Genomic DNA, 24,674 nt, shown 5'->3' on the forward strand with positions numbered 1-24,674 from the left:
AGAGAAGTAAAAGCAAAGAGTAGCAGAAACTTTAAATATTTAAGTAAAGTACCTCAAAATTGTAATTAAATACAGTACTTGAGTAATTATACTTAAATTACATTGCTAACTGCTTAATGTGTAAATCAAAAACATAATCAACATGAAATAGTTTTATTAATGCTAATGAATCATTTTCATTGTGAAAAAATCCTTACAATTACTTGCAATCACCAAAGTTAGCAGCTAATGTTGCTACCTTGTCACAACTTTATATTACGGTGCTTTGTGAGGGACACAATTAAAAGCTAATGTTACTGAAATGTTATATCTAAACTTCAGTTTTGGGATGTTACAACTATTGGTATGGCTGTATAGTTTAGCTTTGCATTAGTGTTTGTTTTCTAAAGTATGCATCTACAGACATTTTACTTTAACTTAACTTGCTACTGCTAAAGCTAGCAGCTAATGTTGCAGCCTTGTTAAAAATAATTTCACTGCCACGTTAGCCTTAAATTAGCCACAATTACAGAAAATGTTACTGAGTTATATAATATAACTTTATAAATAAAATTACAGAAATGTTTTACATTCAATTTTAAAAAGGTAAAGTATACAGTATTTAACAATTGATGCCTCGTGAAAACAGAGTACAAATTAAATAATCAATAACGAAATTAAGTCTTTTAGTGTAAATGTATGCAAGGATTAGTCACAGGTTCTTCTCCACAAAATGATACGGCGTTACTTCACAGTGTTAATTAATTGATCAGTCTTTCAGAAATTCTTCCACCAGTTGGTTGAATTCATCAGCGTACCTCAGGTGGAGATTGTGTTTACCCTCTGGCATCAAGTGTAATCTAGATTTCGGACAACAACAAAAAAAGAAGTCACATGTATCATTTCCTATTATTTGAGGTAATTTGAATATTGTTGTTGTTTAAATATGTGCGTGTGAGCATCATCTCACCGTGATCCCTTGATGTGTTTAAGGAGGCGTTGTGGGTGGAAGCTGGGCACCATGGGGTCTTTCTCTCCATGGATGATGAGGGTGGGACAGCTGATGAGGGGCAGAAGCTCCAGGCAGATACTCCCTGACCAGAGCACATTTAAAGTGAACATTTTGGCTTTTCAGATGACATTTATTAGAACATAACAAAATTAAGAAGCACCTCAAACTGATTCTCTATGTGTTATTTGGGTATGAACAGTAGTAGAGATCTTGTGACAGAAATAAATATCCTCCATCCTAAATCCCATCAGTTTTGTGTTTCTCACAGTAATTATATATTATAAATGTCTGCATTTCCCCTCCAACTCTTGATTTGATTATTTCTGATGGTGTTTCAGTTTCGACTTCACTTGTGTAATGAATCTGCAACAACATGGATTCACTACCTTCTGGTCTTTTTGCAAACTGTGCAATCCCATCCCCCCAGGCCTCCCAGGTTTCAGCGAAGACTTTAGCTCCATACACCTCCTCCATGGGCTGCCTCATCCTCGCACTCCACTTGGAGACATCACGTACCGCTGCGTGTTCCCACAGAAACCCATGCACACACGACGACATACAACACATGCAGTTAAGAAAGATTACACCTTGTAGAGTTCACACCGTTTGAGACTACATTGGCAGCTAGCCAAGATAATGAAAAGTAGAGTAGGAGTACCTGTGTAAAGCTCGAGGTCCTGCTGGGAAACGAAGGCATTGGATCCCCATACAACCATCTTTCTGATCAGATCGGGGTTCTTCGCTGCGGCAATCAGGGCGGTGATTCCTCCGTCACTCCACCCCAGCAGAGAGAACTTGCCAAAGCCCAATGCCTGCCAATGAAATTAAAAATACTATACATCACTAACAAAGTGTTTGTCTCATATGTAACAGATGCAGAGAATGACGGTGAATTGCATATGGTGAAAAAAAAAACAGAGATATGTGTCATATCTGATCGTTAATGCCTAATTTATGTTTAACATTATGTTCATTGATCAAATATATTTAAAAAAGGGATAGGACTTAATATATACTACTATTCTTACTAATGTCTCACATGAAATACTTAATATTGTTTTATGTACATACATACATTTTTAAACTAAAATCTTAATCTAAGTTTCTTCATCTGAAGATAAAGTACACATCAGGAGGTATTTTTAGTATTCTTAGTAACTTTGGTTTTAATATTTAAAGAAGAATTGTGTTTATTTTAAGTCTATTAAGTGCATCATAAAGGATATTATTATTATTATTAAAGATGATTATTTTGGAAATATTTATTAGTCTGTGCTTTTATTAAGCTGGTGTTACGATTAATTAACAAAAAATGTATCGCCTCGCGTTTCCTTCTAAACACTAAACTGAACTACACTTGATCAATCCAGCTCTCAGATTTACACACCCATGTTCCTTCCTACCATATGGGGGGCTTCTTAGTAAACTATGCAATTCAGATCGGTAATAAATATCACTCATGGCTGATCAACAGACTGATGAGACCTTCATCAGATCCACTGCGTCCTTTGCATCCCTCTCAAAGAAGTCGGGGGGGAAGTCTCTGTCTGGGGGGCGAGAGTGTCCGTAGCCACGGGGATCCCATCCCACTACAGTGAAGCGTTCCTTATTCAGAGACTTCAGCTGAGGTCCAAAATCAGTCCGAGTGCACCCTGTTTTAGAAGAGGAAAAAAAGGTTTTCACAGTATTAGAGGATGTACACGTGGAGGACACGAGGCAGAGATAAGAAGAGGTGTGTTGTTGTATTTACCCAGAGCACCAGGAAACAACAGCACAGCGTGTTTCCCTCTGCCCGTCTGCTCGTAGTACAGATCCACGCCATTAACATGCTGCCTGCCTGAGGCCACCGACGAGCTGCAGGGAAACACATGGGTAGACTGTGGCAGTATGCTCATGGTGATGGAGGAGAAAAGAAAAACTCTGTCGGTCTAGTGAGAAACATTGGCTTTCATTTGACAGTCACAGCGAAACCAAAGACGACAAGAGTTACAGCAATCATATAGTATATCTTTTAAGGGAGCTTTACAGATCAGCCACAATAACATGACAACGCTGTATCCTTCTTGACTTTCATTGGCATTCAAAAGGTTTGATCAGTGGTTGTGATACATACTCAACACTGTGGTCCTCATTACCCTCAATGACAGCTTCTGTTTTAAACATTTTGATAGAATTTTGATGTATGACATTGGTGTGTTATTCTTCTCTGTACTGGGTTGTGCATTGTTACAGATAGGTGCCCCGGCCTACTGTAAATGTGATGGTATTTTGTCCTTGTTTCACAGTTTGCACCACCAGGTCATTGTGACCTGCTGTTAAACATGACTCATGCTGGGAGGAGGGCCTCTGACGTGAACATGTCAGCAAGGAGGCTTTATTAAACACTGAGTAGGGGTGGGAGTAGGAGTACGACATAACAAAAAAGTTGAGAAGAAGTCTTGTGGACTTGAGTAGATATTGTGTCAAAATGTCCTGATGGATGAGATGCTGTAGGATTTTGGCAGGACAACTTCCTACGATAGCAAAAGCTGTTAATTCAACATCTGATCGGATCTCATTTGAATCAATGTTTTCACAGCACAATTTTAACATTGAATAAAAAGAGCTAATTATATTGTATAAATGCGTGCCTGATCTTAGTCTAGATAGAAAAGGTAGAACAGGAATTACAATTGTGTTTGCTAAGAAATATTATTTTGGAGGGGAAAGGCTCCTCAATATTTAAGAGTATGCATGATCAATGTCATTATTTATTTTCTTACATAGCCTATTTGAAAACAATTATTCCACAGTATTGTTTTAAATAAAAGGCTTTATTATTTCTTTTTTATTTTTGTATATGCAGTCTTACATTATAGGGGTGCTTAAGAAAAATATACCCTAAAATATCAGCTACTAAAATACTACCACTACTACTACCACTAATAGCTATTAGATTAAATAGATGTACATTGGGTCTTACAGCGGGAATCATTCTTATCATTCTAACAATTTCAGCAATATGATTTCGTGCATGCTGTTTACGGTGCAAGGCCTGGACATAATGCGCCATCTAGTGGCTTTAAATCCAACGAGCCTTCAGAGAAATTCTGCTGTAAAGACGACGAACACGTTGCAAACAGCAGGGCAGGCATTTCCTGGTTCCTCACTGCAGCACTCCGTGGTTAAAGTCCAGATTTGAATGTGCATATAAACATGTACATATTAAACAGAAAACAAGTTACCAGTACGGCTGGATCGCTGTCATGACTCTCTTAACGTCAGTTCTGCGTGTAAAGAAACGTCCTCCGAGTAAAACCAACGCCATTCCTCAGACGTCCGTGCAGACAGAGCAGGTCTCCGCTACAGAAGATTAACTTTAGCTGGTTAAAGATTGAACTATGTGACTGATTTCTGACTGAACTCAAGTAATCCTTTACTGCACATTATTTGGGGGCAGGCAGTTTCGCACTTTCCCCGTCGACTTTATTGACTTTTTTTTTTTTTTAAAGCGAAAGTACGGAAACGAACCGAAAGGCAACATTCACGTGAAGGTCATGTTAGATACCCGGGTCAAATATTTCAGTAAAACAATATTTTACAGATCCTTGATTTCCTCGTTATTTCCGAGGAAAGACCTATGTCATTTGGTACAGAAAAACTTTTCCAGAGGAGTTCCATATAAACCCTAAATATTCATCAATTACTCATTTAATATTGGAGACTTCTTCTCATATTTTGAGTTCTTTGTTTGCCTGTAAAATAAAGGTTTACTTTATATGGGCTATGCCTGCATACATGTTACAAACATCTTACATATTTAACTTATGTGTGGGGTGAATTAATCAATTAGTGTTAGCAAAGCATGCACATTCAGAAGATAAACACTAGCTGCTGGACAGAAGAACGTTTAAAAGACGTAGAAATTAGAGTCTGCATACTAGATACTGCCCCCATAAAAACATAATAAGGGATGTTTCAAGCCTGAGAGAGTTTAAACTATTTTTATGAACACTACTCTTATGAACAAACTATGATAAACTACCAATAACAGAACATCCAGAAACCATTGTTTGATATTTCAGAGGTGCTGCATAAAAAGTAAAGTCCAAACATCAATCAGAGTCGCTGTATGGAGCATGTAAGAAAGCAGTGTATTTAACTTTCTTACATTTGTTGACTGGCACCAAAAACAAAGTACAGCTGAGGCTGAAGGGAATGACATTAGTTTAGCAATGATTTAGCCATGAAAAAAAAGTATTGATGCCGCTGGATGAAGAGTGAGGGGATCAACCAGGTTATTACAGTTCATCCTGATGGGGAGCTTCGACATCAGGGCATCGAATCAATCGCTGTTGAAACATTTGAATAAAAACACAAATGTCAACCTCATGGTGGCACTAGAGGAAAAGTCAGGGGACAACAAACATCAGTAGGCTTCATCATCTGGGGACCATGAATGTCTCTACACCATTTTATAGCAATCCAAATTGAGGTTTTCAGTCTGAAGCCACAGACATTACCAAAACACCAAAGGTTGTTCTGGTTCCAGCTTTTCGTATGTGAGGGTCTACTCTAGTGGCTTTCTTTGTTTTATTTCACTGTGATCTGAATATCTTTGGTAATTCAAAGACATCACCTGCTCTGGGAAATTGCAGTGGGCATTTTTTAATTGTTTTCTGGCATTAAAAATCCAAATACTCAGAAGTCAGATTAATCGACAATGAAAATGACACACAGAGTGACGCTCTGACGCTGACGAATGTGTGATGCGTCTGTTTATAAATTGGTTTGACCCACCTCTCGCTAGATGAGCTGTTCAGACCTAATTCTCTGAGGCAGTCAGGCAGCTTTTTGTAAACGCCTCCACTCTCCTCTGCTGTCAGTGAGTCTGAGGTGTGTGCCACACACTGAACCACACACAGGAACACAACACAAAGGCGACAAAGCCGGGCTAAAAATACTTTGATCGCTGCAGAGCGATTTGTTGAAGATGTTGCAGGATTTACTGGAAATGCAGTGATTGAAGTACTTTCAAGTGGATGTTCACTGAGAATAAACACAATTTCAAATAAATGGGAGGATTCTTAGTTCCAAGACAGCATTTAAAAAGTTTATAAGCAATTCTCATAAAATTAGAGAAAGTAATAAAGTATCAAGCTGATTAAACAACGTGAAGATTTTCCATGTTGTATTAAATAGTAAACTTATAATCTTTCTAGATGGCAATGTTAGTATGTCGCATGTCGACTGGTCTGCCCCAACACTTTGGTTCAGACTGAGATAAATCAGCAACTATTGGATGAATGTCCATGAAATGTGGTCCAGACATTCATGATCCCCGAGGATGAACCCTGACCCGTTCCTCTGGAGCCACCAGCTGGTCAAAGTTTCACTTATTAATTTACTACCTTTAATTAATCTATATCATGGATGAAATTGAACATTTAGTTTTCATATAGGATCAATAACACAAAGAAGCTGTGTGTTCAGCGCCTTTAAGCTAAATGAGGGTATTCGTAGTTCTAAGACAAATCATTTCTACTTCAAGAATATTATCCTAATTGAGATTTATTGCGAGTGGCATGTATTTTGAGCCTCATCCAGACGTGCTCCTTGTACGGTATGGCACCTCGGCAGATAGTGATAGCCAGGCGTGAGCCACCGTTGGATCTGTTCTCCTCCGCCCTCTGGCCGTTAACCATCTTTGTCTGGCTGGTATGCGCCCATCGACAGTCGCATGACCCAACTCCTGGTCTAAAAATAAATATCCAAGCAGCCCTGCTAAGGTCACATTACGTCATTCCAAGCAACACATTCTCAATCAAGTACCACTCAGGGCACGAACTGTGGAGGCGTCAAAGTCTTTATGATATCCCGGGTCACAAACAAAGTCATCAGGGGTGGTTTGAAAACGATGAGACACATTAACAGTGACTTCATGGGGAGAAGCCTAGACCGGACCTTAAAACGTGTGGAACACTAGATGATACACTTTCACCAATCTGGTAAAAAAAAAAAAAAAAATCTAAATTGTGCTCTAAGCTTGATGTGCTTTTCTTGAGACTTTTGGCTGATATGGGTAACGGAATAAATAAGGTACAGTATCAAATCTCTACATACAACCTTAATGACCTTGTTGTATTTTCACAGCCTCTCCTTCCTTCTTTTGACTCAATTTCTAACTGTCTTTAGGTTCTGCCTCATCTGTATCTCGGAAATGTCAAAGGTAAGATGTCCTGCCTCTTGTCATTTGAGTGAAGAATTAATTTATTTTCAGGATAATGTAGTAGAGTGTGTTTCAGTTCCTCATATGGAGGGGCATGTGGTGAGATGCTACACTGAGCTCAGTTTCTATAGAGTGGAGAGGTCCCATTGTACAGCAGAATGATTGAAGTAGTGTATTTTGATGTAAAACAAACAACCTGTTTTTTGCCTGTCAGCAGCTGGAGGAGAGAAATTGAGGGCTGCTGAGTGCGTGAGGGTTGGTGTAGGAGGGGATGCCCCGCGGTGTGGGGGTGTCCCCGGTGTGGACTGTATTCCACATCTTTCCATGAGGCAGCAAATGCAATCATTAAGTTGTATTTTTATTTGATTTGTGCACACATGTAATGGTGACAGGAAACGTCTAAAAAAATATGGATCACTTTTTGTAAACATGATATGTTCAGGGAACCACTGTTGAATAGGAAACCTGAAACCTTTCATGTTATCCAGGCCTTTGATCTTCTGTTATCCATTTTGCTCGGCATGTTTTACATCATCTCAAACCTTCTGTCTTTGTGGATGAGGAAGACTAAAACTCTGTAAGACTCTTACAGTGTAAGAAGAGCCCTAGCCTGTCGTACAATGGCAGAACAATAATGAAAATGATTTAAAATGAGTTTAAAGTTTACAGGCTGGCAAACTAATGCCTTCATTGTATGCGTTTTTAGGCTGAAAATCCCTGTCATGGAACCTATTTAATAGCCTCCAAAGAATAGAGGGAAACATGCACATAGTGTGTTATCTCAGATGTTTTGTACATTTTTGGCAGTTTGCTTAAGAAAATAAACTGATAAAATATGTTAAACTAGCTAAGTCACTATTTCATAGAATTATGTGATAAAGTTATTTTAAATGCATCAAATTCCATTTGTGTTAAAAGCTTAGTTGGCAGTTACTGCTACTCTGTTAAGCTAGCTTAGCTTCAGCAACAGTTTAGTGTTAGCTGGGTTTCTTATACTGCATAATGAATTTAAATACTCTTATGCGTAATGAAATTTAATTACCAAGATGTCAATTTATCAAAATTGATATCTTACATAAAAAAAGGTAGGGATATATCAATAATTAAATTTAGTTTTAATTTTAGCTGATGCTATCTCACCAGCTAACGTTAGCTTGTTGTTTTTATCTTGTTTTTTTAATTACTATTAATTAGGGCTGTCAAATTAGCGCGTTAATTTCGATTAATTAATCACAGAGAAAATAACGTGACAAAAATAATATTAACGCAGATAAATCGCGCTCTTAGATGCCCCTGACTTTTGCTCCGACAGCACGGAGCACAGAGCTCCGACAGTGACCCCCCCCCCCCCCCGTCGCACGGAGCTCTCACAGCAAATATTGATATATGCGATTAATCGCATATCACAAAGTTTGGAATTAATTCGATTCATTTTTTTAATCGCTTGACAGCCCTACTATTAATTTGACATGCTGTTTTCACAGAAAGCATACATTTCTATGGCATTATAATACTTTTATATAGTAAGACCCTTTAAAATGTTGTCCAACTGTAGTGACTGTGTGTCTTTTTAGGGAAGCGCCACTGTTCTGTGCTCAGCAGAGACAGTTGTTGACACCATGCAGCCCATAAAAATATTTATCTCATGACCAACACACTTGTGGTCTTGTCTCATTTTATGACCTTCAAGTCACTGGCTTGCAGTTACACAGTCAGATTGAGTTTCCTCTTCAACTATTTTAAGGATTCATATTAAGTATTCATATATTAATGTATCTTTCTTCCAGTTGATATTGTATGAATGTTTGTTTTGTCCTGAACTTTATGCAAACTGCCGTGATGTATGAAATTGGGGTTAGTTGAATTGATTTGGCTGGCAGGGGCGTTCAGACTCATTGGCCTTGTAAAGGTGACATCAGCATCCTGCAAACTTGCAAAGCATGAGAAGAAATATGGCCAAGACACATCTGTCCAGGGTAGAACACATTTGGCTTCCTTTTAAAGAACAAAATTTGATTAGAACAATTACTGTTTCTTGCTTCTGGGCCAAGCTGTTGGACTGTTTTAGAAACATTGGTTTTCCGGTTTTTCTTTCAGTTCAAAACAAGAGCAAGGCCAAATTTGCTTGGGAGACATCAGAGGAGGGGGGGGGGGGGGGGGTTGTTGTTGGGTAGAAAATGCTTAATTTAGGTTTTAACTTAGATGGTGTGATTTTTGATTGGATGGAAGGAATATTTGAGATGATTGATTTTCTTTGCGGTCCGCAGATGCACGAGACAGGGAGCTATTGGTGCAGCACAACATCACCCACATCCTGTCCATCCATGACACAGCTGCACCCATCCTGGAGGTGAGCTGTCTTCTCTGATTCTTGTATCGACCTGTGTGACCCTCTGACCCCAACATTAATCCGGCCATAACATATACAACCTCCTCTGAAGTCATGGGGCTGTTTTTCCCCCTCAGTGCCCCTGCTACTCGTTCTGAGAGTGTTCAATGTTGGCAGCAGACATGAGGTGCCACTCTGACTTAATATCTTTATTATGGCTGCAGTTAACAAATATTTTCATTATCTATTAATCTGTGAATTTATTTTCCAATTGCTAGCTCTGAAAAATAAAAATTGTGAAAAATGTCCATTACAATTTCCTAAAACCTGAGAAGCTGGAACCAAATCATTTTCAGCATTTTCAGCATAAAACTGAATTAAAACATTTATTCAAAATGTAAATTTTCTCTCAATTAACTAATTGATTAATTAACTAATCTTTTCAGCTCTAAGCTGCATTATACACTTATTTATCCACCTCCAACAACCTATTTAATGTTGTTAAAAGAATACATAAGAAGAAAAAGGGTGTGGAGTCAGATTCTTATCAAAGGTGGTTGAAATAGACCACTTCAATTATTGTGAAAGTCAGATGGTCTTTTCAATTTTGCACGGAAAGTCCTTTTGTCCTTTTGTCATGTATCAGTCAGAAGACCTGGAATTCACCAGGTTTCACTAAAAAAGCAGATTTCTGATTGACTTCAATAATGTGTGTGATCCCAGTGAACATCTGAACATTTGTATGTTTTCAGTCTGTGATGCAGCTGTGATGCAGATGCAAGCCATCAAACTGGGAGACATCATTTCACACAAGATGCTTTTAGCTCAGCAGCTTGAAGTCCAGAAAGTCTTGAAAGTGGAACTGCATTAAAAAAAAAGGTTTCTGGCTTTTCACAGCTGCATTTAGACGTGGCAATGTGTGTATGAAAGGGAGAGAAAGGTGTCTGTCTTGTGTGTATGTGAGCGAGTGAGTGTGAGAATGAGAGAAAGAGGTGAATATACTGTGAGAACCTGGTAGGTTGAAAGTAGAAATGAGCCCTCACTGATTTCCATTTGGTAGCAGATGTCAAAATATATCGTTTGTACAATTGCAAAATCTGTTCTTCGGGAAATGAAGTAATTAAGAGACGTTATCCTTTCAGAATAATAACTAATGATCCATTTAAATTTGAATTTAATTGTCATTTTAATTGAGTGAAATTTCCCTCTCTCCCCGTCCGCCTTCGGCACGTTTTCGAAGATCTTGATCTTCAGTGTCCACTTTCATAACTTTCATCTTTTCTTGTTGAAAGCGAGCATGAAAAGTGCTCAGAGATTTCTGTACACTTTCTCCATCCATGCTAGTATGTTTCATTGAACTCTGAAGAGAAACAGCAACTTGTATTACAGTATCACTACCCAAACTGGTCAACCACAGTCAGACATCATTACAAGCCCAAAACCTTTAAAAATGTTGGACTGTGGTACCCTTCATTCAGCAGCTCTTTACAGATCTTTTATGTTGATCGTTGGATTGTTCTCGCATTCTTGATTGACTCAACTTTTTACAGTTTTTTTTAGCTCTGTGGTATAATGATGACTCAGGTCTGTTTTAACCAGTTTAGCCCAAATGGCCAGATGGGATGGTGTATTTGCATACCTAACAGTCAAACTGCTGACTGATTGATTTCTTGGAAGAAAGCGTGATGGTTCCTGAGAGAGGAAGGCAGAATTTGCAACCACCAAGTCTCTGAGGTCGGACGTGCCCTTTACCGTACTGTTACTGTTAGTATGTGGCTCAAATTAACATACCGCAAAATAAACTGACATGGTCGGCTTTAAGGAACAAAATCTTAGTAAAGAAAATGAATTTCTGCACGTATCCACAATTTGCTGACACACATTGTGTATTCATGCTTTCTGTCAGCCTGGGTTTGATTTTACAAACCCTGAGTCATGGTCATGAGGATTTTAAGAGGGATTGTGCAAAGATACAAGATAACTTCTCAGCATGTGTTTGCATAAGCTGATCTTTCCTCTCAATAAGTACAGTTTCACCGACATGAGAGTTACATGCTTTATCAATATGTGCACGTCTGTAAGTGTGTGTGTGTGTGTGTGTGTGTGTGTGTGTGTGTGTGTGTGTGTGTGTGTGTGTGTGTGTATATATGAGTACCTTGTCTGTGGTTGGTGTGTGTGCAAGCTAACCTGTCTGGAGCACTTCCAGAGTTCGCTGTGTCCCAGAGGGCTCAGGGGTTTTTGCAGCGGTGCAGTCATAACGGGACAAGGTAGTTTCTGTCCAATGTATGTACCATCAGCTGCCAGGTGCACAGTACAAAAACACACTAACACACACACACACACACACACACACACACACACGAATATCGTTTTGTCGTGACCTACCATACCAGCGGGGTCAGAGGGGCAAAGTTTCAGGGGCCGCCCCAACAAAAACAGGAAGTGTGTTAGACCCGGAGTTCAAACAGATAGGATAACACTTAGTTAAATGTTGAACATTCATTAAATCAACAGGTTTATCTGCATAAAATACACTGAGTCTAAACTTCTCCCCCCTTCGCCCTCCAGGACATGACGTACCTGTGTATATCTGCTGCTGACAACAGGCTGCAAAACCTGTGAGTACTTATATGACATATATGCAAAGTATGTGTGTGTATATATATATATATATATTATATATATATATATATATATATATATATATATATACACACACACACGAGGTCCACTGTGTTTGAAAGTTCTTCAATCTTGGGTCAGATGTCTCTACTAATATCTTATGAACATTTTTTTAATTTATGAATGTATTTTATATTTAAGTATTCTTATTCGGGACATTAATTTGATAACAATCACACATACATTCCCATTACTGATTGAGTTCTTCAACCATACGTTTATTCCAGGTTAACAACTATCAATAAATCATACAATTTATAATGTCTTCTGGTTGGAGGGCGGGTTCAGCTGTGAATATTTGATGGAATAAAAACTGTGGGATACCGAATCAATACTTAATTAAGTTGAATTATTAAGTGGAAGGTTTAAGAAATACAGTTATAAAAAGAGACTGATGTTTCAAATGTGGTGTTTAACATATTTTATGTCAAGTCTGTATTATTAAGATGTTTAAGTATATTGTGATCAGTGTGTTTAATGTGATAATTGCACCAGGAGTCAGTACTTCAGAGACAGCATCATGTTTATCCACGAGTCCCGACTGAAAGGAGAGGGCTGCCTTGTTCACTGGTGAGTGAAAATAAATTAAACTACGATCCTTATTTACGTTTTAATGTACTATAATGTAATGTACAATACTTCAATTTGATTGATCAAACAGGACTTAAAGGGATTTTTTATTTTTGAAAATAATAGATTCCTTTTATGTCTTGTTGTTTTAACTACACCTAATTACTATCAATTATATTTTTATTTAACACTTTAAGTCATATATACTTTACATCAAAGTGAAGTAGTAATATTTGCCTGCGATGCGATTACTGCCGTGAGGTCTTTCATATTTTATTAGCCCGATTTTCATTTTCAACCACATCACTGTCATCAAACAACACAATTATGGTTTATGCTTTCATTGTACATTTCATCATTCTCATATCAAACAGGACAAAATCAAGCATTTAACCACAGCAGTAGAAGAAAAAAAGGAGTTTCACTTCTTTGTTCAGAAGAGAATCTTACTAAAACTGGCAGGATACTGTGAAGCTGTGTGCTCTCAGTGTGGCAGGAGTGTCCCGCAGTGTGACTCTGGTGGTGGCCTACATCATGACGGCGACGGGCCGTGGCTGGGTGGAGTCTCTGGCGGCGGTGAGGGCGGCTCGGCCGTGTGCGGGGCCCAACCTGGGCTTCCTCCGGCAGCTGGAGGAGTTTGAAAACATAGAACTGGCAGAAGTGAGTGACACCCCGCTGATCTTATGATCATTAACATTTGAGAATATCAAATGCCCATTTTGATTATTAATTGTTTGTAAGTACCTCTCTATAGATTAGTTTTAGCTGTTAGTGGCAGAGTCCCCAATGTGGGATTCAAACTGTGTACCAACAAGGGATTAACAGGAAATGATGGTTTCGTCTTTATGAAAACAGTGCGACAGATGAAGGCTGTTGGTCAACGCTTTGTTCAGGTTTTGCTCACAAAGAGAGTAGCTGCTTAAAGAGTAACTTAAGGGGAGACGTACAGGTGAACAGGGTAAAAGTCTTACATGTCACCATGAAACCTCCGTAGTTGATTACTAAATTTAAGACAATTACTTTCTATATTACACGTTTGCTGAAATAAAAATATTAAATATGCAGATTAGGCATTTCCTTATTAAATATTTGCATTCATTTTCCGGACCAGTAATCTGAACATTGGATAAAGCAGGTTCAAAATTATTGTTTCATTTTGGTGACATATTAATGACAAAGGTTTTTACAAAGGGAATTTTGACTTTGTATTTCTCCATAAATCAGAAAATGTAAACATCGATAAAAAAATCAATTTTTTAGGAATCAAATGTTATATAAATCAGGCAATTAATGATTCGAACTGTAAAAACCTTCAGTGGAGATTTCTGGCTCAGAGTGTGAGAAAACAGAAAAGAGATATGTATTGTATAATAATACATTTTGTAGGACACTACACGTGAATTGGGTAAAATTATTTAATTATGTTTTGTTGCCTTGTAGGATTTAGTGCCATCTAGAGGTGAGGTGGAGTGAGTTGCAACCAACTGAATACCTTTCCCCCCCTTTCCAAGCTTTGTAGAAGAACCTACGGTGGCCTTCAGGCCAACAAATTCAAGCTGCCACTCCAACATAAAAACGCAAAAGGCCCTCGCTAGAGCCAGTGTTTGGTTTGTCCATTCTAGGCGTGCAACATGGCGGGCTCCGTAAAGAGGACCCACCCAACTCATTCTAAGATAACAACAACACAACAATTCTTAATTTCAGGAGATTATAGTCGAATGAAAACATAATGAGTATATTATTCAATTTCTGCAAATAGATCCCACTAAATCCTTCACACTGCTCCTTTAACATGAGGCGTAAAAAGTGTTTCATTTCCCTGAAACATTGGCATTTTTGCCTTTTTTATATTTTGACAGCGAAGAGGCAGACAGGAAGCAGGGGGAGGGAGAAGGGTGTGACATGCAACAAATGTCCGCGGTTGGAATCAAACCGTGGACGTTGTGGTTACAGTTTGTGGAATGCGCTGTAACCATACGGCTAACAGGGCACTTCACCACACACTTGTGACCACAGCCAGCTGGGTGTGGTCACAAGTGTGCGCTGCTGCACCTGTAACCCCACCCGTCAGTGACGTCACTGTGTACTGACACGCCCTGGGACACACTTGTACATCACTGCAGCAAGGTGAAGCTTGCGTCTGCTGCACCTACTGGACAATAAAGGTGTGATTTTTAATGAAACATTGGCACATACAGTATTTAACTACAAGCCAGGGTATGCGTGACACACACTTTGGACCTGTTCTGAATACTCTACTCTACTGACCCCATAACACACACTTACCTTACCACCAGTAACCAAATGTCTCTTTGATTCTGTCTTAGCTGTCAGTTATTAATCTGCTCTCCCCCCCTACAGTATCGAGCCTGGTGGAAGGACCGATACGGGAAGAACTCGTTCAACGATGATGAGGAGGTGGAAGCCCTTTTAACTCGGAAATCTAACAGCAGCAATACCATTACGACCAGCATCACTCCTGAACTGGGCACGAGTGGCACATTAAAAAATGTCTTCTGAGAGTCTCGTCTTCCCTGAACTCAGGCAGCCGAGGGGCTGGTGGGCTTCTGCTCGGACCATTAAACCCACAAGGACCAGACCAGCTGTTTGCCTTCATCATCGATCCTGCAGAGAGAAGCTAACGGAACACGTTCTGTATCGATGCTTGCAGATGGGTTTAGGAGTCATGTGAGTAGGAGGGATTTTTCTTGGCATTATCTCGGCCCCCCTCGTTAAGTCATGTCCTTGCCTCAAACTGTCAAAACAACATGCAAGGGCAGTCAAGCATGACACCAAGGAAATATGTACATACGGTCCACAGTGAGAACACTTTTTGCTTTTAGTTATGCTGTGTCTTCTACTTTAAATATGAGTATCACACTTTTACAGAATGTATTTATTTATCAAAAGTGCTTGTTTATTTTTGTTTGTATTTTAAAGTGTATTGTTCTCTCAATTCATGCCATTATAAGAAGGATTAAAAGTTAAAGCATAATTTTAAAGTCTACAGCCTGGGAGTTATTTATCCACACCTACACTTTTGCTCCATATTATAGTAATTTGCATTTTATTGAATTAAACCATTAAAATCAAGTTAAATCACATTTGTTCTATATAATCTTCCTGTGGCAACCACTGATATTTCTGCGCATCACTTCTGCTGCAGGGCCACTCTATAGTAACTTTTCGTAAAGCTTTATCATTTCAAAGAATTGTTTTCGTCTCCGTTCCATGATTTTCCATGTGTGCGGGTGTGTGACACTTCTGACTGACGGCGGCAGGGTTTCCCCCGGTGTCTTACTGTAGATCGGCCACTGTGCGCGCGCTGATAAGCTTCGCAGGAGAGAGAGAGAGAGAGAGAGAGAGAGAGAGAGAGAGAGAGAGAGAGAGAGAGAGAGAGAGAGAGAGAGAGAGAGAGAGAGAGAGAGAGAGAGAGAGGAGAGAGAGAGAAGAGAGAGAGAGAGAGAGAGAGAGAGAGAGAGAGAGAGACGGAGAGAGAGACAGAGAGAGAGAGAGAGAGAGAGAGAGACAGAGAGAGAGAGCAGCAGCAGCAGGTGCGTCCTCTCAGCATCCCCGGCTCTGTCTCCGCCCTCCCGCCGCTCTCTATAGGAGGATTTAAGCGAGCCCGCCGTGATGATGAGGACTTTCAGAGACAAAACTTGACGGGTTTCGAGTTTCACAGGTAAAAGCAGCTCAGTACGAGACATTAAGGCCAATTTAGTGTGCGTGGGAGATCATCACCTTCAGTGCGTTTCACTGAATAGACTCATCCTTCTCTGCTAAACTTGCACTTTACTTTCAAAACACACTTCAGCACGTTGCACTGCGGTTGCGTGTTTGGACAGAGATGAATTTAGAGGTGGATTACGGAGGCTCCGTGAGCAGCGGGAACGGGAAACTGCGCCAGTGGCTCATCGAGCAGGTGGACAGCAGTAACTATCCCGGTCTGGTGTGGGAGAACGACGAGAAGAGCATCTTCAGGATACCGTGGAAACACGCCGGGAAACAGGACTACAACCGTGATGAGGATGCCGCGCTTTTCAAGGTAAGAGATCCTCCACTGGTAATCCAGCCAGAATAAAAAGTGATTTTCAGAATAAAAGTAGGAACATGGGTGAACAAACTCACAAAAGTTTTAAACCAATGGTTTCAAATGCTTTAAAGTGGTATAAAGGGAGACTGTGAGAAATAATAATCAGAATTTGTTATCATTATGCTGCTTTTCACAAAGTAGCTACAATGTATTAAGATGAATATCTCAACGTTACCTGTTTTAATGTTTTATGCTGCTTTGCGCATTTAAATTATATTTGATGTAAAGCTCTTTCAGTGTCTTTGCGTATGAAATGTGCAATATAAATAAGCCTGCATTCTTTTCATAGTCTACCGATTACTCCTTTATTAAATGTCAGATAATTAACCTAGTTAAAAAAATGTTTTTATCTTGAACACAAGTTCCCATAAAAAAATGTTTGTTTTGTCTGAACAATAATTCTAAACCAAAAAAGATAATCAGTTTACTTGTATAGCTTTAAGACAATTAAAAAAACTAAACAGGAATTTGTCACATTTGATAAATCAGAAATTGTTGCAAATATTCTGATGGACTCCTCAATTAATCGACTCATTTTTAGCTTTCTACTTTGAATAGGCTTCCCTTCTCCTGGCTCTGAAATACATGCTGGAGCTCAGTTTGGAGAACTGGTTGTCTCAGGCTAAACTTTAGTAAGGTTTTTAAAGTGTTACCGTCGACCTCTGTGCAGGCCTGGGCGCTGTTTAAAGGCAAGTTTCGGGAGGGGATCGACAAGGCGGACCCGCCGACCTGGAAGACTCGCCTCCGCTGCGCCCTCAACAAGAGCAATGACTTCGAGGAGCTGGTGGAGAGGAGCCAGTTGGACATCTCAGACCCGTACAAAGTGTACCGCGTCATTCCCGAGGGCGCCAAGAAAAGTCAGTCCCACCTCAAACACCTCACACATCAAGCAATACAGCTTTTAAAATGTTGATTTTTGTTTGCACGAGTTAAATGGCAGTTCAGCATTAATATCCACAGTGTTGAAGTGAACACATGGGTGAACATCTGTATTTTTGTATGTCTGTTTTAATTATGATTTTTAAATTGTTGTTATGGTGAACTGGTTTTATCATACAAAGTTGGAAATTCTCTGCAGTGATTAATAAAGGTCAATGACTCCTCAGTGCAGTAATGCACTTTTGAAGAGTCACAAAGACAAACCGCTAGTGAAGGTCATGCTGCATGATGTCAACAGATGTGGACTTTTTGCAGACTTCTGTAGCCTTTTATTTACATTTGTTTTCTCTTTTGTCTCGTGTTTAGGACTCCGGCAGGAGGACAGTCCTCTGAGTCCAATGAGCTATCAGGTGCACTCCCCCTATCCTGCCCTGCAGACTCAGGTGATTTTCACACTCATGGAAATGAGTGGGCTTGAGAGAGAGAGAGAGAGAGAGAGAGAGGAGGGGGGCAGTGGATGAGAAAGCATACTGTGCATACCTCAGTGTCTATGCTTGCCAAAGTATTACTGATGCTTCCTTCAAGTGCTGTTGGAAATGCTGAATTTGCAGTACAAGAAAATCGTCACACATCATTGTCTGTGTTGTCCAAGTTACAAGGATGTGATATGTGAACAGATGCTTTTCATTTGTTACAGAGTATTTTATGTTTGTGCCAGGGCCATAACTAAGATTTAAAAACTATTTACCCAGCATAATGCCACCATCCTAAGATTTGTATTGTTTAACCATACTGCACCATGTCAGGAATATAATTCAGGTAGATAAATAATACATTCCTTTATATTCTTACATTTCTTTCTGTCAAATGTTAACATAGCAACTCTACCTTCAGCTTTGAGAAAAGGACAGTGTACATTTCTAACTTTACTAACAAAGACTAACATATTACCAACAATTACTACCATGTAATCATGGTGTGGAGCTCCCTTTATTCTCCTCAACAAATGATTGACAGACTCTCCGGTTGCAGGACTCCTGAGAATCGATATTTTTCATTTTTTCATGCATGAGTCCAGTACAGATTATGTTAACTTTACTGTTTGTGTGTGTGTCTGTAGATGCCACAGTACGTGCCCACACCAGAGGTTGGCTGGAGAGATTACTGTCAGGAGCCGGCCTCCCTGCCTGAGCTGCCCTTCACTCAGTGTCCCTGTCCCCCCCGCAGCCTGCCATGGCAGGGCCCGTCCATGGAAAATGGTACGGTCCTCAGTAATCAAATAGAAGTATTAGCATCTTACTCCTGTGCCTTTCTGTGCTTGTGTTGAGCTCTTGTTCGTCTCTCTGTGCGTGCAGGATACCAGCTCAGAGCCTCGATCTACTCGTACGGCCCTGCTGACAGCCAGCCCTCGCCGTTCACACTGGACGCCAGCATCAGATCAGCGGAGGCGCTCTCAGGTAAACAAACACTTTCATTTCTCTTTTTTTATTATCTGCAAGCTATGAAATCAGGAGGACTGTTTGTCCAACTGAGCTGAATGTGATTTCAATGGGGCTTCAGATCTTATTTAGAATATTTTAAATCAAGACACAAATGAGAACCGAGCAGTGAATACATCTTTACATAATGTATAAGCACCTGGAGATAATAATATGCAACATGTAAGTCCCTATGAACGAGACTGTGCTTTGTTTATGGTCGTATACCAAGACACTGCTAAAGACATCTATTTAAATTTAACTTTCAAACTTTCCACTAATTTTAGTCTTCATTCATTTCGACATCTTTAAAAAGGCTAATCCATCGTTTCGGATAATACTGATCTGATATTGAGAAGGTTAGTGAAACTGCACAATGTTTTGTTAAGCTTAAAAAATACACTGAATGGCCCAATGAGGGCGCTACAATTACGGAAAAATAAATATATATTTATTTTAGAATATTTTAAGGACTTTATCGCATATTTTGCTCTCATCGTACAGCGTGAGCATATTTGTGATTCTTACATTTATAATATGATTCAGTGTCACAGTTCGCATCAGCCTTTTTTCCCCCGATACCCACTGTACACTGCCTGCCCAACACCAAAGCCAGGGATACGTGGTGGCTGTGTATCGGTCTGTCTGCCCCCTAGTGGCCGGAAATGAAGTAATGCAGCTTTACTTCTAACATTGCTAGTCTAACTTCCATGGAATTTGAACGGATGACATATTTAATATTTAATTATTGCTTTGCAGCAATTTCAAACGCTGACTGTACCGATGGTGGCGCTATAATTAAAGTTGAACAGTTCATAGTTAGTGAAGGCTGACATAAATCACAGATCCTCCTAACCTCAAAAGCAGAGAGTAAAAGTACGAACACGATTGTCCGAGCAGCTGATGCCACAAATAGCTTAAGAACTAAGTGAAGCTCTAACAGCTGGTAAATTGAAGAAGTTTTAAAGCTAACCGGCACATGCTGACGTGAGATCAAGCCTGTGTCCAAACTTGTAGCTACTGTAGGTAGACAGTGGAGTCTTTACATAAAATCACTTTGGACTTCATTAGGGTCGACAGGATCCAACAAGCAAAGGTTTGGCTTTTTTTCCGATTATCAAAACCTTTGTTGAATAATTTTCTTCCAGCAGACTAATCGATCATTTCCATAATCGTATTTATATTGATTTACAGCCAAACACACGGCAGCTCACAGTAACCTTGTGATAAAGCTAAAATCTTGATGAAATCTAGTACAAAAATCAGTGTCTCAAATACATTTACTAGACAACACTGCTCAACAACACTAGTCTGAGAATCATGTGAAAAGATTAACTGTGAAAAGATGACTCTACCTGTGTCCTCTTCTCCTCCGATCAGACTTCCGCCTGCATGTGTCGGTATACTTCCGGGACACTCTGGTGAAGGAGGTGACCACCTCCAGTCCGGAGGGGTGCCACATCACTCCCTTCTCCCCAGAGGAGAAGCACTACCTGCCGCCCGGAGGTCCCGAGGTCATCCCCCTGCATTTGGACAGTCTCTCAGCCCAGAGGAGGTCGGAGGAGTGTCCCCCAAGTCCCCCGTCCGCCCTGGAGAGGGGAGTGTTACTGTGGATGGGCCCAGACGGACTCTACGCTCGGAAGCTTTGTCAGGGCAGAGTGTACTGGCAGGGAGGACTGTCTCCATACGGAGACAAGCTCAACAAACTGGAGAGAGAGGTCACCTTTAAACTCCTCCACACGCAGGACTACCTGACAGGTGAGACAGCAGGGAAGAGATGCAACTCATTGCAGAAGTATTTCATCTGGGGGTGGCTTTTTGATTGTCTAAGATCTATACGTGGTGTAAAAGGCCAGCAGGTTCCTAAAGCCCAAGGTGACATCCAAACATATTCAAATTCAGACGTTGGATTAAAAGATGTGTTAGAACTCCTCTTCAGTACTTTATGCTTTAATCAGAAAAGGTTTTGGGATATCACACCTTTTACTTATGACAAACCTGCATTGAAGCTTACACAAAAGTAAGAAAATGAATTAGTTTGCCCTACAATCGAATAATTAATTGAGTTAGTACTAAACAAGAACCCATAAAAACACATATCCTTTTCTCTCTAATGCCAAGTCATCACCAGTTGGTGCCTCACAGAGCATCCGATAAGCTGTTCAATAACACTCATCGCTGTTGCTGAAAGTCATGTCAGATACAACCATCTGGATGAAAAGATATTTCACTTGTTGCACTTGTTCCTAAGTTGCAACTGTACCCGGTAGCTGAAAATGACAAACTGTATCTCTTTGCTTTTTTTATGTTGTTGTAGAAAACAAAAAAAAAGCAAAATAAGTGTTGTTTTGCATGAAATGATCAAATATAGTGCAACACACTGAATACTTGTTCTTCCAGCTGGTTGGAAGAGTCTTTGAGGAAATGCCGTTAGACAAGTGGAAAGTGCTGTTATTCAACCTTCTGCTTTTTGCAGTGTTTATTTTTTCAGAAAGTTGGATGTTCAGCTCTGTGACTTGTATGTAATGGCAATACGATACATAAGAGGCACACACTGGGGCTCAGGATACTCTTACAGCAACTCAGCAGTACTGATTTGAATTCTTCAAAAGTGAAGGTTGTGTTTGTGTCTGAACCGAGAAAAACTGCAGCTCATTTACTGTAAGTGTCTTTGGATAAATGCCATCGAAAAACAAAACTTAACACAAGCAAATCCCCCCCAAAAGTCAATATCACCGTGTGTCAATCACAACACATGTGCGAGACAAAGTTGTTAAAGTAGTATTTCATTTTGCAGCCACATCATCCACGCCCACATGCTAAGCCAGCCCCAGCTGTGTAAAAGCCTGACAGCTAATTGAATTTGCATACATGGTGTGACCAGGACTTTCCGTTTGAATCACCCCAAAGGTCACGCCACTTCACGAGAAATACACCTGAATTCATTTGAATTTACCCCGTTCTGATGTGTTTTAGAAAGCTCATGATGGTTTGATCTCATCTCTCTCCCGACCTTTAGAGATCCAGAGTTGCGGACTCCACGGTCGGCCGCTGCCTCGTTTCCAGGTCCTGCTGAGTTTTGGAGACGAGTTTCTGGACGCACAGAGACAAAGACAGAGCCTCACAGTGCAGGTGACTGTCCGCACTGTAATACTTGCCGATGACCGCATAAGCCTTCTGTTTGATTAGCCCTGCCTCACGTCTCCTCATAGCACTTCCACGCACCTTCAGATTACTTTCATTTGTCATTTTGCACTTTTAAAATGTGGTTTGAAAAGCGAAAAATAGGATTTGAAAGTCTGTAAGAACTACTTCAGAGTCATAATGTTCCAAAACTTCAAATTTAGTTTCTGAACGAGTCTCGCAGAGATTCAGCACGAGCCCAGTTCCACACATGTATCACCGCTCACACCTGTGATCTTCTTAGTGATTTAAAGTGAAAATCTGATTATCAGGAAAGTCACACTGAAGAGCCAGATGGTTTTCACTTCATCGTTCAGTCTCACATCATATTCATGTATTTCTGTGTGGGAGGGGCGAGTCGACCAACAGGGAAAATATTTAATCATTTGCTGCTTTCAGAAAATTGTGATCGGCATTTTTGCTATATTTCAGAGCCTAATTTCTTTTAAAGAACTTTATGAAGTGTGTTGAATCTCTGCTAGATTGGGTTGGAAACAGAAAATCTTGAGAAAGATTTTTTTGTCAACCCTGAATTCAAAGTAATGACGCAGCTCATACAGACTTCCATGTGCTATTTTTACACTTTCAAATCCTATGTTCCACTTCCCAAACCAGTTAACTTTCAAAACTTACTTTCGAGTTTTTTCAAATATTACTTTTGATATGTTGATACCTATCTGAGCGCATAGAGAGTAAAATGGTGACAGTTCAAAGCCTTTCACTGACCTGTCTGAGCCGTCTGTCTGTGTTTTAGGTGGAGCCGCTGTTTGCCAGGCAGCTCCAGTACTACGCCCAGCAGATGGGGGGCCACTACTATCGCAGCTACGAGCACCCCGGAGTCACAGACCACATAAACACCCCTGAGGACTACCAGAGGACCTTCACACACCACCACAGCAGCAGCCTGCAGGAGTGATCTCAGTGGGTTCAAGTGACTGTTGAAAGCTTCACGATGCAGCGGTGACCTTTGACACCGGAGACAAGGACACTCTGAGACAAGAGGACAAACTTGGACAGTGTTGTACATAACGATTATGGACATTTAATGACAGTGTTCGCCCTGCAGGGTTCTGTGTGTGTGTGTGTGTGTGTGTGTTCGTCAGTGTTATTTTCTTTTTCTCTCCTTACTGTATTTCTATGACACCGTGAATATTTTCCATACTATGCAAAGAAAACTGACAGCTTAAGTGATTGTACTGTTGAAAACTGTGGGGAATTTAAGTGCCTTAAGGTGATAGTTAGACATTTTGGGAAAATACGCTTATTGACTTTCTTGCCGAGTTAGAGAAGATTAACATTACTCCCGAGTCCGTGCACATGAAGCTGCAGCCAGCAGGCGGTTAGCTTAGATTATCTTAGTTTAGCAATAAAAACTCACAATTTACCATTGTTATATTTTTTGTTAAACTGAAGTGTAAAAAGCTAGAATTCACCATTATGGAGGTTATGAGCCAAAGTATTGTCATCGTTACCTTTGTAATCCATACAAACAAAAGATATACCGTGTCATATGGGGGCGTTAAAGGTACTGGGAGGCAGATAGTTTACCTCTGGAATGAGCCCACCTGGAATGTTTGTAGTTTCTATGCTAAGCTAAGCTAATCGTCTTCTGGCAGTAGCTTCATATTTGCTATGAAGATGCGAGAGGGGTATGGATTTACTTGTTTAATGCTTCCTCTTATTCATTTTGTATTGCTAGTTGACACTATCACCACTCTTTTGTAAATTATGAAGTATTTTTTAATTACATTTTGTATCAAATATTTCAGTTACATTATATATATTTTTAATTTAAGTGGCATACATTTAATCTAAGAAAGAGTTGAAGTAAATATTTTGAGCTTTTTTTTTTTGCCTTGAAGGACCACATTTCTGTTTTTATAAACAATAAATGGCAATAAAGTGCAAAGAGTGAAGACTTGTGTTCATAACTGTGTGAGCTCTACGGGCAACGTCAGTACTGTGTGCGCTGTGTCTGAACAGGAAGTGTGGTTCAGATGCAGGATGAGGCTGGTTAATCAAACACTTTGTTATCACAAACAAATGTTATGACGTCACGGGGGGAGGAGAAAGAGGAAGAGGTTGGCCACGCTTTCCGCGCTGCGCTGGAGAGAAGCGTTCCTGGCTTGAGTCTGTTTCCACTTCCATGGAAAACAATCACAAGAACCCACAAATACATTTGTCACTGCCACAAAATCATTTACAAGAAGAGCAGGGAAGATGTCATCACTTGATAAGGTTGCCTGTGAAAAACAGAAAGC

General features: G+C 40.0%; 3 protein-coding genes across 3 annotated transcripts; 2 read left to right on the plus strand and 1 right to left on the minus strand.

The window, feature by feature from the left end:
* Positions 1 to 437: 437 nt before the first annotated feature.
* bphl (biphenyl hydrolase like) lies at positions 438 to 4,450 on the minus strand. The gene is made up of 7 exons (XM_029429459.1): positions 4,216 to 4,450; positions 2,742 to 2,845; positions 2,477 to 2,643; positions 1,650 to 1,803; positions 1,378 to 1,509; positions 950 to 1,073; positions 438 to 839 (listed from the first exon to the last, which is right to left on the minus strand). The coding sequence occupies exons 1-7, from the start codon at positions 4,296 to 4,298 to the stop codon at positions 749 to 751; spliced, it is 855 nt and encodes a 284-aa protein (XP_029285319.1). The 5' UTR covers positions 4,299 to 4,450; the 3' UTR covers positions 438 to 748.
* Positions 4,451 to 6,820: 2,370 nt separating this feature from the next.
* On the plus strand, positions 6,821 to 15,749 carry LOC115007089 (dual specificity protein phosphatase 22-B-like). The gene is made up of 7 exons (XM_029429784.1): positions 6,821 to 7,069; positions 7,166 to 7,199; positions 9,467 to 9,549; positions 12,097 to 12,146; positions 12,706 to 12,780; positions 13,269 to 13,440; positions 15,142 to 15,749. Exons 1-7 carry the CDS (start codon positions 7,049 to 7,051, stop codon positions 15,298 to 15,300), a joined length of 594 nt encoding a protein of 197 aa, XP_029285644.1. The 5' UTR covers positions 6,821 to 7,048; the 3' UTR covers positions 15,301 to 15,749.
* A 683-nt stretch (positions 15,750 to 16,432) lies between these two features.
* LOC115007497 (interferon regulatory factor 4-like) lies at positions 16,433 to 24,329 on the plus strand. Its single transcript, XM_029430399.1, has 8 exons — positions 16,433 to 16,825; positions 17,544 to 17,730; positions 18,119 to 18,195; positions 18,873 to 19,011; positions 19,108 to 19,209; positions 20,611 to 20,988; positions 22,250 to 22,362; positions 23,168 to 24,329. Exons 1-8 carry the CDS (start codon positions 16,628 to 16,630, stop codon positions 23,327 to 23,329), a joined length of 1,356 nt encoding a protein of 451 aa, XP_029286259.1. The 5' UTR covers positions 16,433 to 16,627; the 3' UTR covers positions 23,330 to 24,329.
* The last annotated feature ends 345 nt before the right edge of the window (positions 24,330 to 24,674 follow it).

This window comes from Cottoperca gobio, chromosome 4 (genome assembly GCF_900634415.1).
Source record: "Cottoperca gobio chromosome 4, fCotGob3.1, whole genome shotgun sequence".
NCBI classification, from domain to species: domain Eukaryota; kingdom Metazoa; phylum Chordata; class Actinopteri; order Perciformes; family Bovichtidae; genus Cottoperca; species Cottoperca gobio.